The 13,737-nt window shown below is 39.1% G+C and overlaps 2 protein-coding genes across 2 annotated transcripts in view; both read right to left on the bottom strand.

The window, feature by feature from the left end:
• Window positions 1–1,068, bottom strand: part of LOC148343097 (regulator of G protein signaling 6-like) — a 40,798-nt gene extending 39,730 nt beyond the window's left edge. Inside the window, exon 1 of the mRNA XM_088315343.1 lies at window positions 585–1,068. The gene's annotated coding sequence lies outside the window, so the exon portion shown is untranslated. The remainder of the gene's footprint in view (window positions 1–584) is intronic.
• A 3,453-nt stretch (window positions 1,069–4,521) lies between these two features.
• LOC148343096 (signal-induced proliferation-associated 1-like protein 1) overlaps window positions 4,522–13,737 on the bottom strand; it is a 30,443-nt gene continuing 21,227 nt past the window's right edge. The window contains 7 exon segments of the mRNA XM_088315323.1: window positions 4,522–7,426; window positions 7,822–7,900; window positions 9,019–9,136; window positions 10,150–10,299; window positions 10,377–10,575; window positions 11,972–12,134; window positions 13,244–13,426. Coding sequence (XP_088171449.1) covers window positions 7,283–7,426; window positions 7,822–7,900; window positions 9,019–9,136; window positions 10,150–10,299; window positions 10,377–10,575; window positions 11,972–12,134; window positions 13,244–13,426 — 1,036 coding nt within the window. The 3' untranslated portion in view covers window positions 4,522–7,282.

Genomic DNA, 13,737 nt, shown 5'->3' with positions numbered 1-13,737 from the left:
TAGAGAAAAATGTCTTTTCAACGGTGGTTAGACGTCAGTTCACAGGAACTGGCAGCTGAAATTCCAGAAAACATCTTGCGAAAATTAAAGAAAAAATGCCATCCATCCATTTTCTATCAAGCTTGTCCTCATTGGAAGTGAGCTGGAGGCTATCCTCGCTAATATCGCGAAAGAGGCGGACTGTATCATATTCACACCTCTGGACAATTTCCAATTTCGAAAGTTTGCTGTCCTCTGGGTGACCCATCAACATGCTCCCCGAACCTCCGGACACTTGCATACCACGACACCGTAAAATACAAAGCTAACCTGAACTGTGATGCAACAATAGTTCTCCGGGGACAAGCAACAACTTCCTCACCTCATAAAACTGCCTCAGCATGCAAATGAATGGCCGCGGACGGTCGGCACGGGATGTCAACTGTCGTGAAACAACATCAAATCACGCAGCCAACAAATCACATACCATGACCACTGGAAGTCATCCTCGTGTTGTGTGTGTGTGCGTGTGTGGGGGTGTGCGCGTGCGTGTGTGTGCCACATGGACGACACCTGCCAGCTGCCACGAGTGAAGCCTCCATTACCTTAGAAAGAAAGAGCTGCCGGTCCTGTCCACTGCGCTCCCTTCCGCCGGCTTGGCTCCTTCCTTAGCAACAAGCGGCAGGCGGGTTCATGGTGTCATTGGCAAAGATGAGAAGAAGAGGGGATGAAGAAGAAGAAGGAGAGAGAGAGAGAGGCACAGAGAGCCAGAGAGAGCGAGAGAGAGAGAGAGAGCGAGAGAGAGGAGCAGGCTCGCTCGCTGCAGTGTATTCCTCCTCCTCCTCCTCTTCACTCCGGTGGTTTAGTTGAGGAGATCCACACGTCGTCCTCTCCTCTCCCTCTGCCTGCTTGAGGGTGAGGGAGAAAGAGAGAGGAGAGAGGAGCGAGAGAGAGAGAGAGAGAGAGAGGCAGATCAAGTTGGGAAGAGTGGAGGAATGAAGGAATTAAGAGCGAATGTACAGAGAAAAATGTGTGTGTGTGTGTGTGTGTGTGTACGTGCAGTATAAAATAAGAAGCATTTCATGAGCAGCGGAAGCTAAGTTGTGAATGCTGTATTGCCGCCGAGTGAAAGCTTAGCCCGCTTATTCTCCTAAGTAGGCTAGGAGTTATTTTTATACCTCATCTCTATAAATCACTGCATTATGTAATAATAAAAAACTTGTAGCTTGAGGATGCGTGTTTACATGTCACTTCCGTCGACATGGAGTCATTCAAGCTTAAATGGCAAGGGTGGATTTTTTTTTTTCTCAACAATTACCTCTCCCTGTAATTCATGACATTCTCATGCAAGGGAAGCTGTGCTAATGCATGGGATGGAATTTATTCCCAGCAGGCTATTTATTTTGTCCAATGTCGCATAGCTGCACTGCTCCGAGTATTTGAGTGTTTAGATTTTTTTGTCATCCAATCAGAATTGAGCTTGTAAGTGTTGCAATGTCGATGTAATCTGGCGAGGGCCTTCAGAATCAGCAGCGATAGCGGATTCAACATAACCCGTATGAGCAATGGGTCTATTTCTTTAACCGAGCAGATTCCAAATCCGTTCACACAAGGCCTGAGTCAATGATGACGTCAGCATCTTTGGAGCTTCTGATTGGTTGGTTGGAGCAAAACTTTTGACTAGCAAAACACGTATGTAGCGATCTGTACATTAAGACATTTTATATATTATGTATTCTTTTTAAATGTTTGTTTTTCATGTTTTTGTCATGTTGGTTCTGGAATGTTGTATATTTCATCTTTTTATATTGATTAGGGATTTGGAATACTCCTTTTTTTTTCAGAACGATACCGTAAAGAGTATTGCTCTTTGGAAATGCAGATATCCATTGCCGATACCTGTGATTTATTTGATATATAAAATTTGATACATTCATCAATTTTTTTTAGGTCTTTTTGCTTTAAACCAATGTTAACAATGTTAATTCATTTTGTATGTTTTGAAATTGACTTATTGAGAGATGGTGTAAATTGGTTACATTTGATATGGTGATTTGGTTGTTGGAAAACGTGAAAATAATGAAGAACGATGCCATTTTGGAAATGTCAGAAGATGTCCTGATTAAACCGAACAGTTTGAAGTAGTAGTGAAATTAGTCATTATTTTCTTTTTTTCCCAGGAAAATGTCGAATTGTGGGTGAAAAGTAAGAATTCTGAGGATGTGAAATTTGGAATATTTGAATCGGTCGAAAAATGCAGATGGAGGAAAATGTAAAAATTGTGCGATTAATATTTTTTTGGGGGGTGCAGAACAGCAAAAACAAACACAAAAATTGCTTTTTTTTTCTTTGACAGCTACAAAACTGAAGGGTGAACACAGTATAACAAACAATTGTGAACAAAGACTTTAAGTCAATCTGCCGCATTATTGCACCAACTACTGCAGAGAAGTTTTTACTTGATATCTGATTTTATTATTTTATTTTTTGCCTAAAGTATCAGTGGCTGATCTTGGCAGCCTTGTATCCGATACTTTACAATAATGGATCATCCCGTACAATCAAATGCAAAAAAAAAAAAAGAGTAGGCATATAGCTTGGAAGTGGTTTTGGATCTTAATCCGGCCCAACTTTCAAATCCTTGGATGGGAGGTCGACTTGCTTGTTTGATAAGCCCCAACTAGATGTACAAACAAACAATAAAAAGTCAATTACCTTAATATGTCCCCTTTGAAATATCTCCACGGCTCATTTTGCAGAAAGAGGCAGCTCACATAAAATTGACTGAGTTGGTTGTGTAATTTCACACTTGATTTGTGGGCAGGAACTCGAGAGACCCATTTATGTGAATACAAACAGTTAAAAAGTCAGTTTTTCCATTATGTGTGCCCTTTAAAAAATTCTGAGTAAGATCAAGAACGTTTTGGCATGGTGTGCATAATTTTTTTTTTTTTTTTTGCTGTGACTATTTGTAACAGGGTGGCCCGCCATTTCTCATGCTCACTATCAATATCTAGAATGTTTTTAGTTTGTACAACGTTGACAGCATATGTGGGTGTCCCATATAGTCACGGTGACAGGCTGGAATATTTCAATCTGCTTTAACGGGGCCAAAGATGCTATAATCTGCATGACAGCTAAATTATTAAAAATCCCGTTCACCGACACAGAGTGTCATGACGCTGTGAAATATATATCGCAAGAAGAAGGCGGAACTCTGCTGGTTTAACATTTAATCATTTCATGCACCAAGGGGTTTCATCCTTAATCATGCAGAGAAACATATTTGGTAACTTAAGTGGGTGCACAAATATGATAATGGGCCAATCAACCAACAGAAAAAAAATGACAATTGTGAGAAATTTAGACCAAATACTGAAAATCTTGTGCAAAAAGGCCATCAGAGAGGAGTCGTTTGTTTAAAAAAAATCCTCTAAATGTGTCTCACCACTTTCGTCCTGAAAATATACAAAGAATGGTGGACTAAAAGTCCAAATAAAAGCTCTCATGTGAAGGACTTTTTTTTTGCCACAAAGTCCTTCAGGCATCATGAAGAATTAAATAAAATAAATAATATTCCTTCACTACAGTGTAAATGCCTGATTCTTTTGAAATGAAATGTAGACATGAAGAGATTCCGGTGATTCTTCCCCTTTATTTTTAATGAGCAATTTCATGTCAATCAAAGTGACTGTTGGAAATCCAATCTGGTGGATATTTTGTGCTTGAAGACCTGTTTGGTGCAAAAGGAATTTGTGGTGAACAACAGCGCCCCCAGCTGGTCGTCAAACTCTTTACATTTCTGGCTTAATAAAATTGCCACCACCTGATTAAATTATATCGCCCCATTTTAAAAAAAAAAATTGATATAGATCTGAAATGCTGAGAGAAGGTTGAGGTTAATTGGACTTGGTGAGAGGGATTTAGTGACAGCTCAATATGAGGCAAGAATTCCATGGTTCAAAATGGTTATTTGTAGATTTCGCTGGATATGTGTTACCAATTTTATTGCTCTGTTCAAAGTGATCCAAGCGACTTAGACATTCCGCTGGTGGAGCCAGAGCTTGGGAAAGTGTCATTACTCCAATCTAAATGTATTCAACGTCAATAGTCGACACCTCTTAGGTTTTTCTCATCCATCAATCTGTCCCATCCAGGCTCATCTATCTGAAGTTGATTCATGATGCCTGAGTGGGAAAGCAGCAGGTAATTTCAATAAAACAGCCAAAGGCCGTTGGCGGGCGGATTATTGACAGCTTGCAATTTATTCTTTTAGACTCCTAAAATGGCCCTCACACTACTTGCCTGTTTTCTTGCTATTAGGGACAACCGCATGAGTTCGACCTAATAGGCCACAACATTAGGTACACTTGATCAAGCAATCAATCGTCATCCCAAAAACGGGTTGTGATCCGGTCTCATACAGTTTGCGATGGATGAATACTCTCAGACTCAAGTTCACCTAATACTGTGGCTAGTGAGTTTAAAGCAGAATTTAAGCCAAACACAAACCAAAAATAAATGGCATTGCTGTGAGACAGATGATAATTGAAGAAAATATCTTTAATAGATATAAACATTTTGTACACATCACAGGTGAATGGAAAGAGAGTCACATGCCGTCACACGTGTTGAGGATGAAGGTTCAAGAAGGGGCGTTTGACTCATTCTGGCGACTGCCTTCTCTACAGAAGAAAGAATAACCAATCTTAAAATTGTGATGAGGCAGAGCTGCACGCTTGCAGGGTAGCAAAGTTAAGAAGGTTTAAATGGAGTGGACTTTTTTTTTGGGGGGGGGGGGGTCGGGCTTTACAATAGGATCACAACAGAAAAGCACCAGCAGTTGCAATTTCACAATATTTGACCATTAATGAACAGTACCAGGTGAAGGATCACATCGGAGGCGCTCGACATGCGTGGTCAGTTCCATGTATTGCAATAATTTACATGTTGTCAACACAAGGCGGAACTCTGCTGCAAAATTTCCGTTTAAAAAAAATAAAATAAATAAAAAATATGCATTACATTAATTTGAATCACTGAAAGGTGATTCAATTGACACTCCGCGGCATATTTTGGCTACACAAGTTTACTGCTGGAAATTTACAATGGGGATTAATAGGATTGAATGGGAATGAGGTGACATTTTGAAAAATATCACGGCTGTCTGAGTAGAGACATTTTTAATATGGGGTTAAATAAATGTACTATATTATTGCCGAGTTCATAAACCACCCAAAAACATCAAAAGTGAAAAAACAAATCATATCAAATTATTATTATTATTTCAGTAGTTCAATTGAAAAAGTGAAACTCATAAAACTGTACACCAGTGATGGACAACTGGCGGCCCGCACTCTGCGTGAAAAATATCGAAAATATTTACTCTGGCGGAGTAGTTTTACATTGTAATAACAGTGTTCACTACTAGATGGCAACAACAACGCCTCCGACCCCAAGTCTGTAATTCTCCACCAGAGAAGAAGCGAGAAAAAAAAATGGTTGGCTTTCAGGTAAAATAGAAAGATGATTATATGCTCAACAAATTTTAGCACAAACCTATCCGCGTAGTTTGCTTAGAGACGCTACGAGCCATGAAATATTACAACCCAAGTCCCCACTATTACCACACAAAGAGCATTTTTATTCTCTCTCTTTTTTTTTTTAACCGTTGACAGTTCGTTGGAAGTTCCTAAATTTGTGTACTACGAAAACATGGATATATTCAATCCTTAACAGATTTACAAACTCTTCAACAGATTTAGAAATGTATGCTTGCTTAACTAGACAAGTGGCTGCTGTCGAGGTTTAACTTTACCGTCCATCCGGGTGAGCGAGTCATATTGGGGGATTTTGAATGACATGCAGGACAAAAAGACGCTTGTATAATATGCGTCACAATGATCGGAAGTGCCAAAATTGTTGGATCAAAAGGCGCCATCGCTATGAGCAATTGGCTTCCACAAACCAGTTTTCCCTGTCGTAACATTTCTAACATATCTTTTTTTTTTTTTGCAGCTAAATTAAAAAAGAAATGAACCAACTGTGTGGCTTTTATTTTTTCACAAAAAATGATCATGTGGGTTTCTATTTCCTACCCTCATGACTTGACAAGTGTAAACACTACTCATAATTTTTATGAAGGAAATGCCTTTGCAGAGGAAAAAAAATCAAATAAAAAGAAATCACAACGTGTGGTTCGTTTTGTTTGCTTCAAAACATTTGTAGTTGCAGAGTCTCTTTTATATATAATACGATGCTCTTCTGTACAAAATGATTACGTTTCACGTTTTGAATTGAACAAGTGAAATAAATGAACTTTTTTTTTATCATTATCGCATTCACTGAGATGTACTGTACCTTTAAATATATTTTAATATGAAATTAGCGTAAATTTCCAGTGAATGCTCACAATTCATGTCTAACCGACTATTACTGAAATTTCTTCGCTAAGCATCCCACACAAATATTGAACCCCTTCTCATTCGCAACCATACAGTCAACCAAGTCAGGCAATTTGGAGGCACTGGAAGTTCAGCACAAACAAACAAAGACATATTTCTTGACTCCCCCCCCCCCCCAAATTAAATATTATTATAATTTCTATGCATGTGATTGAGTGGCATACATGAAGGCATCCCCGCCTGCGTATGGCTGCTTTTCTCACCTGTGACATCAACATATCCATAAATACTCTTTAAATATCTCGGTGAGGAGGATGTGGGAGAGAAAGTGAGAAAAATAAATCATATATTTACAAGAAGGTGGACGAAATGAGCCGTCAAAGCTTTTTCTTTTTTTTTACTTGACAACCGCAATCTGGCCACATATTTTTTTTTTTTTGTACAAAAGATAAACCGTCTCTGCAACTGTGCACTTGCAGCTTGTTACAATCTTTTACACGGGACAGACGCCTGACTTTACAGTGTTTACAGTATGTGCTGTGCAAAGGCGGTCTGTTTGTTTACTCACACTGCTACAATAATAGGAGACTATTATCACACACACACACACATCACACACACATGTGTGTTGTTTCAATTGGTTCTCTGACATGCAGGGACAAGTCAGCACCATTGGTCAATTCTTTAGGTGGGGGGGGGGGGGTCACGCATGCGTGCTCGGTCATTTGTAAGCATCGGATGATGTCCGATGTTGTCGGCACCGGTACGATGTAAACACCAAGAGAAAGCGTCCGTCGGTTTTTAAGAGCATGAGTGGGTCCTCCTTTGAAGGGCAAAATATGACCCGCGTACAGCTGAGTTTTAGTGGTCGTAACTCCCTTGTGGCTGCGTCGTCAGCGTCAGTTCATATCGATGGTGTTGAAGACCCACTCGGTGAACTTCTTGAGCTTAGCCGAAGCGCTGTACGACTCCTCCAGGAGGCGCTGGTTGTCTTCGCGCAAGCCCTGGATCTGAATTTGCAGGGACGCCTTGGCATCCTTCTCCTGCAAGAAAGAGAACATGCGGAAAAATTCACCTGAAGGGATGCATTGCCTAAGGTCGTCGACTTGACACAGAAAAATGTGCTTTGCTGGCATCTTGTGGCATTTATTGGCAATTACCAACATTTTATGTAATTTTTATTGTTTTATTGTTTTTTTGGAATCTGAGATTCAAATTTCCAAATGGCAGGAAAACTAGTTGATGACAGTCATTCAATCATGAAAATTAGTAGCAGAACCTCACAAAGTGCATGACAGCTCATTTTTTTCTCATGAATGACACAAATCATAAAATGACTGTACAGTCAAGTCATTCAAAACGAAATTGCCATTGCTAATAAATTGACAGTTTAATTGTGCAATTGTGCAGTCCAGCAAAAGTTGCCAGTCCAACTTACTTTTTTCAGGTCTTCCTGTAACGCCTTCACCATTGTCTCCAGTTGGTTGACTTTCCCCATTAAACAGGCTGGTGTCTCGCTGTGAAAAAAAAAAAAAAAGAAAGACGAACACAACATTAACTCAGACAGAGTTTGGCACATGTACTAGTGTTTTCGCAGCTATTTCACAGCACAGTAGAGTCCAGGACACTAAAATCCTCCCCTGGTTTCAGTCTACTGATTCTACGGCACAGCTTTAATGAGTTATTTTCTCACCTGGTGGCCTGTGGCGATTATTTACTTAACTGCAGAAAGTACAACTTGTCTATTAGGGATAGGCCGTTTATTAGGGGTGAGGTCACTTTTTTATGAAGGGGTTGGGGGGGGGGATCTGAACCGGGGGAACATTTTTTTTCCCCATCATGCTAGAATAAAGTACAATTGGACATCCACTAAAGGGAATTTTATTGTTTTTTTTCTTCAGGCAACTTGATGGACTTCAAATATTTACAGTTACAGAGTAAAAAATAATAGTAATAAAATTATTCTCTGTTAATCTATGTCTTTCTTTTTTATGTTTTCTTTAACAACAATAAGGATTCGATGTTCAACTGCTGCATGCATTCTATGTGCACTTCCAGTGCATTATTTTTTAAAATCTAATTATTTATTTTAATGGTAATGCTCAATGAGTTTGTAATTAGATAAACCATTTTTATGATCATTCTTTGTGTTCCACTAGCACTTTAAACGGATATTTTAAAAAGGGACCTTAATAAACCTTTTTTTCAATCCCAATCAACTGACTGAACTCCATTGTACTGATGGATGTATTCCTATAGTTGGATTCTCTCCTGTTACTAATTGAATTAAACAGAATCTTAGAATATAAGATTTAATCTCAATTTAATATCTCCATACTTAAATTCATCGGAGCAAAAGAGTACAACTTTGGAAGAAATTGCTGTTTTGGTTAGCAGCCTGTTCAGTGTCCGCGTAAGCAATAGAGTCCAACAATGAACCTGTCATAGCAAAAGTAATTCCCGTATTTTGTGTCTAGGATGAGCGGTTTATTTTCAAGTGGGACCTTGCAGTCAGTGAGTAATTAAGACACTTTGAGGAAAGGTGGTCTTTGGTGTGAATGAACTCTGCAGGCACAGAGCTGGACAACTGTAGATAGCACAAATGGTTCCAGGCCGGTGACTCGATCGCTCTTACCCAGGTGACGGCTGTCTCAGCGGGGCCGCCTGAGGCTCAGCCTGCTGGGGGCTGACACCTGCTGGGCTCTCAGCCACGGCGTTCTCCTCCTGGGCTGCCAGATAGACCAATCTCTGCTCTGTAGGACCAAGCACACACAGAGATTACTTGTAGAAGTGCCAATCTTCGAGGAAGTGGAGGCAAAGAAGTCGAACAGTGACCTCGTTTGGTTGTAATTGGTATTGCATGAGCAACATCAGAACAGGGGTCCTAATTACATTGCTAACCTATGCTGACGGAACAGAATAGCACAGGTGCAAAGTGGGGGAAAATTCAGGGATTTTTTTCATATTTTCGATGGGAAATTGGGAATTTTGAGAATATATCAATACAATCACTTTCAAGCTTAAATATAAAAGTTTAGTTTTGTCATAAGGGCACATTTCAATGCATTAATTTGTAAGTAGACGTGAGCAAGTTTTGAATTTTTTTAGGTTAAGCGACTCAGATAATGGATGGATGGCATATGTGGGGTCAAGTATTACTTAATAAATTAACAAAATACACACACCCTTCCAAAAATGCCAACAAAGTCCGATTCAAAATGGTCCAAAAAATGCAAATGAACAACAATCAAAAGAAATGAAAAGAGCCCCGTCTCACTCAAAGTCTATATTATAAAAAAAAATAATTTATGCATAGTGGTGTTGCAATTTCACAGATTCACCTGTCCTTGCATGAAAAAAAAGTGTTTTCAGTGAGAATTATGTTCAAATGTATTTTCCCTTTCTTGATTTGAGTTCCCTATTATGAGCCAAAATTGGTTAATTCCCATTTATTCCCATGAAATCCCATGAAAACATGTCGAGAAATAAAAAAAAAATGTCATACATGTAAAAAAATAAACGCAATAAATGTAAAACAACCAAATAAGAGACAGTAAGTACGGCGGCAAGTGAGCGTGCCTTTTTTGTGCTGTGTGGCAAGTGGCAACACGCTATTGCGCTTCTGCATTGTGCCATTTGTAACGGTAAAAATTTCAGAATCACAATAATGTGTCCAAAACAAAGGTGCAGAAGAGTAATATGTGTTCGGGAATCCCAGTTTTAGAGCCACTGGACCTACAGTTGAAATTTCTCAAAATGAGCCTACCCTCAAAGGCCTTGGCGGCATCTACCAAGTGGGCCCAGTCCAGCGGGCCATCTGTCCTGGTGTCAGGGAGGGGCATGAGGGCGGGATCCTGCACTTGCTGCTTGGCCCTCTCTTGCTCCATGTCGGTGCTGTCCGGTGCAGAGAGGTTTCCTGGAAAAAGACGAAAGTCAAAGTCAAACCACACTGCACTGTTATAATGCCGCTTAACGATATTAGTCAAAGCATACCCAGGGATTTGTGCGATGTTCGGCGGCTGGCTGCGTTGCGAGCGGTGGGTGAGCGCGGCACGGTCGAGCAGCTGAACAGAAGGTCGGTGGGGGTGTCGCGCTTGTCGCTGGAGATGGACCCTCTCTGCCCACTGTAGATGCTCTCATCTGACAGGGTCCTTTGGAGGGAACGTCGAGTAGGCGTTGGGGCAGGGAATGGCTTTGGAGGAAGAAAAAAACAAAGAAACAAACAAAAAAAAACCCACACAATTAAAAATCTGAATAATTTGCTTTAGCAATACAAAAAACACCTGCCATGAATAGTGACTAATACAACTTTCCTTACTGAAATGAATGGAAATGCCATTTACTACTCCGCCCCAAACAAAATATTAACAATGATAATGTGTTTTAAAAGGACAGAATTAGTGATGTATAATGAGATTTTTTATAAACACATGCATAAAAAATAATTGAAGAGAATATTAAAAAATTAAACGTTTTCCTTCAATTCACATTGTGCAGCTTGTTCCTTGTGTGCATCTTAGCCACCAGGAGGCAGAATACGACAAACGCACAGCTGTACCATACCACAAAATATATTTAATAGAATTTCATCTTTCAACAATATCCTGAAAAATTATCCAATAATGCCAAGTTAATTATTTTGTGCCAGGTTCTAATTTGTAACTACAAATGTTAAAATAAAATGTTAACTTCTCACCAATTTTTCACACAGGACAGACACAATAGGAAGATGTTTTGAGGGCAATACCGTAATCCAGTGGCTTTTTAGCGGAATTTCTGGAATTGTGCATTGTGCGGTGTACACGTTAAAAAGCGTAATCAAGAAGGACTGGGCGAGTACGGAAGAAATAATCATGATTATTTTTGATTGATTAATGAAATAATTAATAAAAATGCTTATTCGTTGCTTTAAAAACATAATATTTATTCAAATGCAAAATCTCAACGACTCAAAACTACTATCATGCCCTCATGCCTATTCATTCCTGCGCGTTGAGTACTTTATTCTGGAGTGCTCTTATTATTTATGTCAAGCTTGCAAATATCATGTAAAATTCAAGCCTCGTGAATTTTAATTCAGCTACATCCACACATTAAACACATTTATCTCTTTATCATATTTATTTTTATCTTACTGGGCTAACCTGGGATCTCAGGTATGGAATTTCGTGCCATATCATGTGGAAATGTGTGTTGGTTTGACTATTATTTTTTTTTTTGGAATCCTTGAAAAATGAAACTTTATATAACTTGAAAGCACAACTAAAAAAATGTGTCACAAAAAACACAAAAAAGCAAATAAAAATACTCATTAGCTCTGCCTACGTCACGCTTGATTCCGTTTTTGAACAGCAAATTTTGTATCACTTTTGAGGCACGTTTTTCCAGCACATTTTGTTTGAGCTCCAACGGCTTTTAGAATACAACTGTTTAAAAAGACTGCCCATGTGTGGTGTTGGAGTGTATTTGCAAATAGCAAACATTGACACTCCGGTGTCGTCTCATCACAGGCTTCCTGTTTGAACCCCCGAGAAACTTGGAAAAGTTCAACTTGATATCAATGACATATTGGCGTTCATCCGGGATACCTTCTCTTCCGTTGTGGTGGGCGGGGGGCTGTCAAGCATGATGAGCTTCTTCAAATCTTCCTCCAGGCTGGACTTAGCAGTGTGCCGCTGGGGCGACTGCGAGCCCCGCAGATTGGCTCTGAGCTGCGGTTGACTGACCAGTAGACCATCACTTTGGTGCCGTCTGGACAGAAGAGGAAAGAAAAAGCTTTACTTCACTGCAGCTACAACTCCTCTCTCCTCAATAATGATGTCCATCACAGGGATGATTTTAGCCATTCAACTGTAGAAAAACTGAAGGAATTCCCTCCACAACTCAAATCCCATTTTTCAATCAGTTGTATTTTTTTGTGATGAGCAGGTGCTTTTTTTTCTAAATTTGTACACACAACTTCACAAACCCTGGCAGAAATATGTGAAATATTGGCAATATTTTGGAAAATATGACCATTGCTACCATTTTTTATGATTGCGCTATTCCATTTAATTTGAATCTCATAAAAAATAATAAATATGCCATGGTCACTTATGTTTTGGTAGACATCTTACAAATTCTGCCTGGGTATGTTAACTTGTCTGCACTATAACTACATTTACTAGGTCAATTGCATGCAAAAGAAACTCAAAACTGATTTTGGATCAAATTTGTAGCTACATTTAGCGCATAACATAAAACATGAGCAAAACGAATCGGTTGAAACAAGACATACATTTTTAATTACATTTTATTTAATTTACTTCATAGATATTGTCATATAGCAAATTTTGATTAAAAAACAACCAGATATGGATGACCGGAATACACATTAAACAATCCTTTTTGTTGAATGTGTCATTTAGGTAAAAAAATTGAAAAAAAAAAAAATCAAAACGAAGATAAATAAAAATTTAATGACCAAGCAATTGATTTAAATATTTATTTAAATGAACTTTTTACCAACATGAGTTCATAAAAAAAAAAAAAAAAAAAGAAAAAAAAAAACTGACATGACATTGAAAAAAATATGAATTAACAAAGCTGGAAAATAAAATGCATAACATTTTCAAATGTCGAGCTGTCAAGAGGTTTATTCAATACCACATGGTGTCAGTGTTGCTCGGATTAAAAAAAAAAAACTTTAAAAAAAAGGGGTGGGGGTTGGTGTTTGAAGCATGACATTGACAAGTGAGCCTATATATTCAGTCATACATCAAGTAAAACAGCAGGAAAGCAGTAGAATGCATCTCTCTCCCTGCCCTGAATGACAACTTGGACCAGATGCATCTTAAAGTATTCACAGACAGAAAACTTACTTCCGAGTGCTGCCAAAGTCGATAGAGTTGACGGTTCCTCCGGGTTTTTTCCAGCCGATTAAGAACTTTGAGGTGGCTCCCTGCCTCGGGTAGAAGGTTTTGGGCCCCGGGGAATTCTGGGAGGTGGGTGAGGTGTCGGTTGCCGACTCCTCCTGGTTTCCGGAGGGGCCAGAACTCAGTGTGCTGCTGGGGACGAAAGAAGGATGAGTGGGATATACGCATACGGCTACATACATTGAAAGAAAGAGAAAAAAAATCCAAGATAGAATTGCATATTTTATGATTTATATCAAACCAATCTAACAGATCCAAAAGTGTCGAAAAGGGCTGACTTGTTGATCAAAAATACTCAGTTTTTTAGTGTTTTAATATTACGGTTTACTGCCATATTTATGTGCAATCTGGGTTCTTTCATTTATTCCATGAATGCAAACAGCCTTGTCTGTTATGTGCCACTAGACATTGAACCGGAATGGGCACTTGCACCTGCAGCG

Source organism: Idiotropiscis lumnitzeri, chromosome 1, assembly GCF_059441095.1.
Source record: "Idiotropiscis lumnitzeri isolate Australia: NSW breed Sydney's pygmy pipehorse chromosome 1, RoL_Ilum_1.0, whole genome shotgun sequence".
NCBI classification, from domain to species: domain Eukaryota; kingdom Metazoa; phylum Chordata; class Actinopteri; order Syngnathiformes; family Syngnathidae; genus Idiotropiscis; species Idiotropiscis lumnitzeri.
The sequence above is the reverse complement of the archived record's forward strand: the minus strand, read 5'-3'. Positions and strand labels throughout refer to the sequence as shown.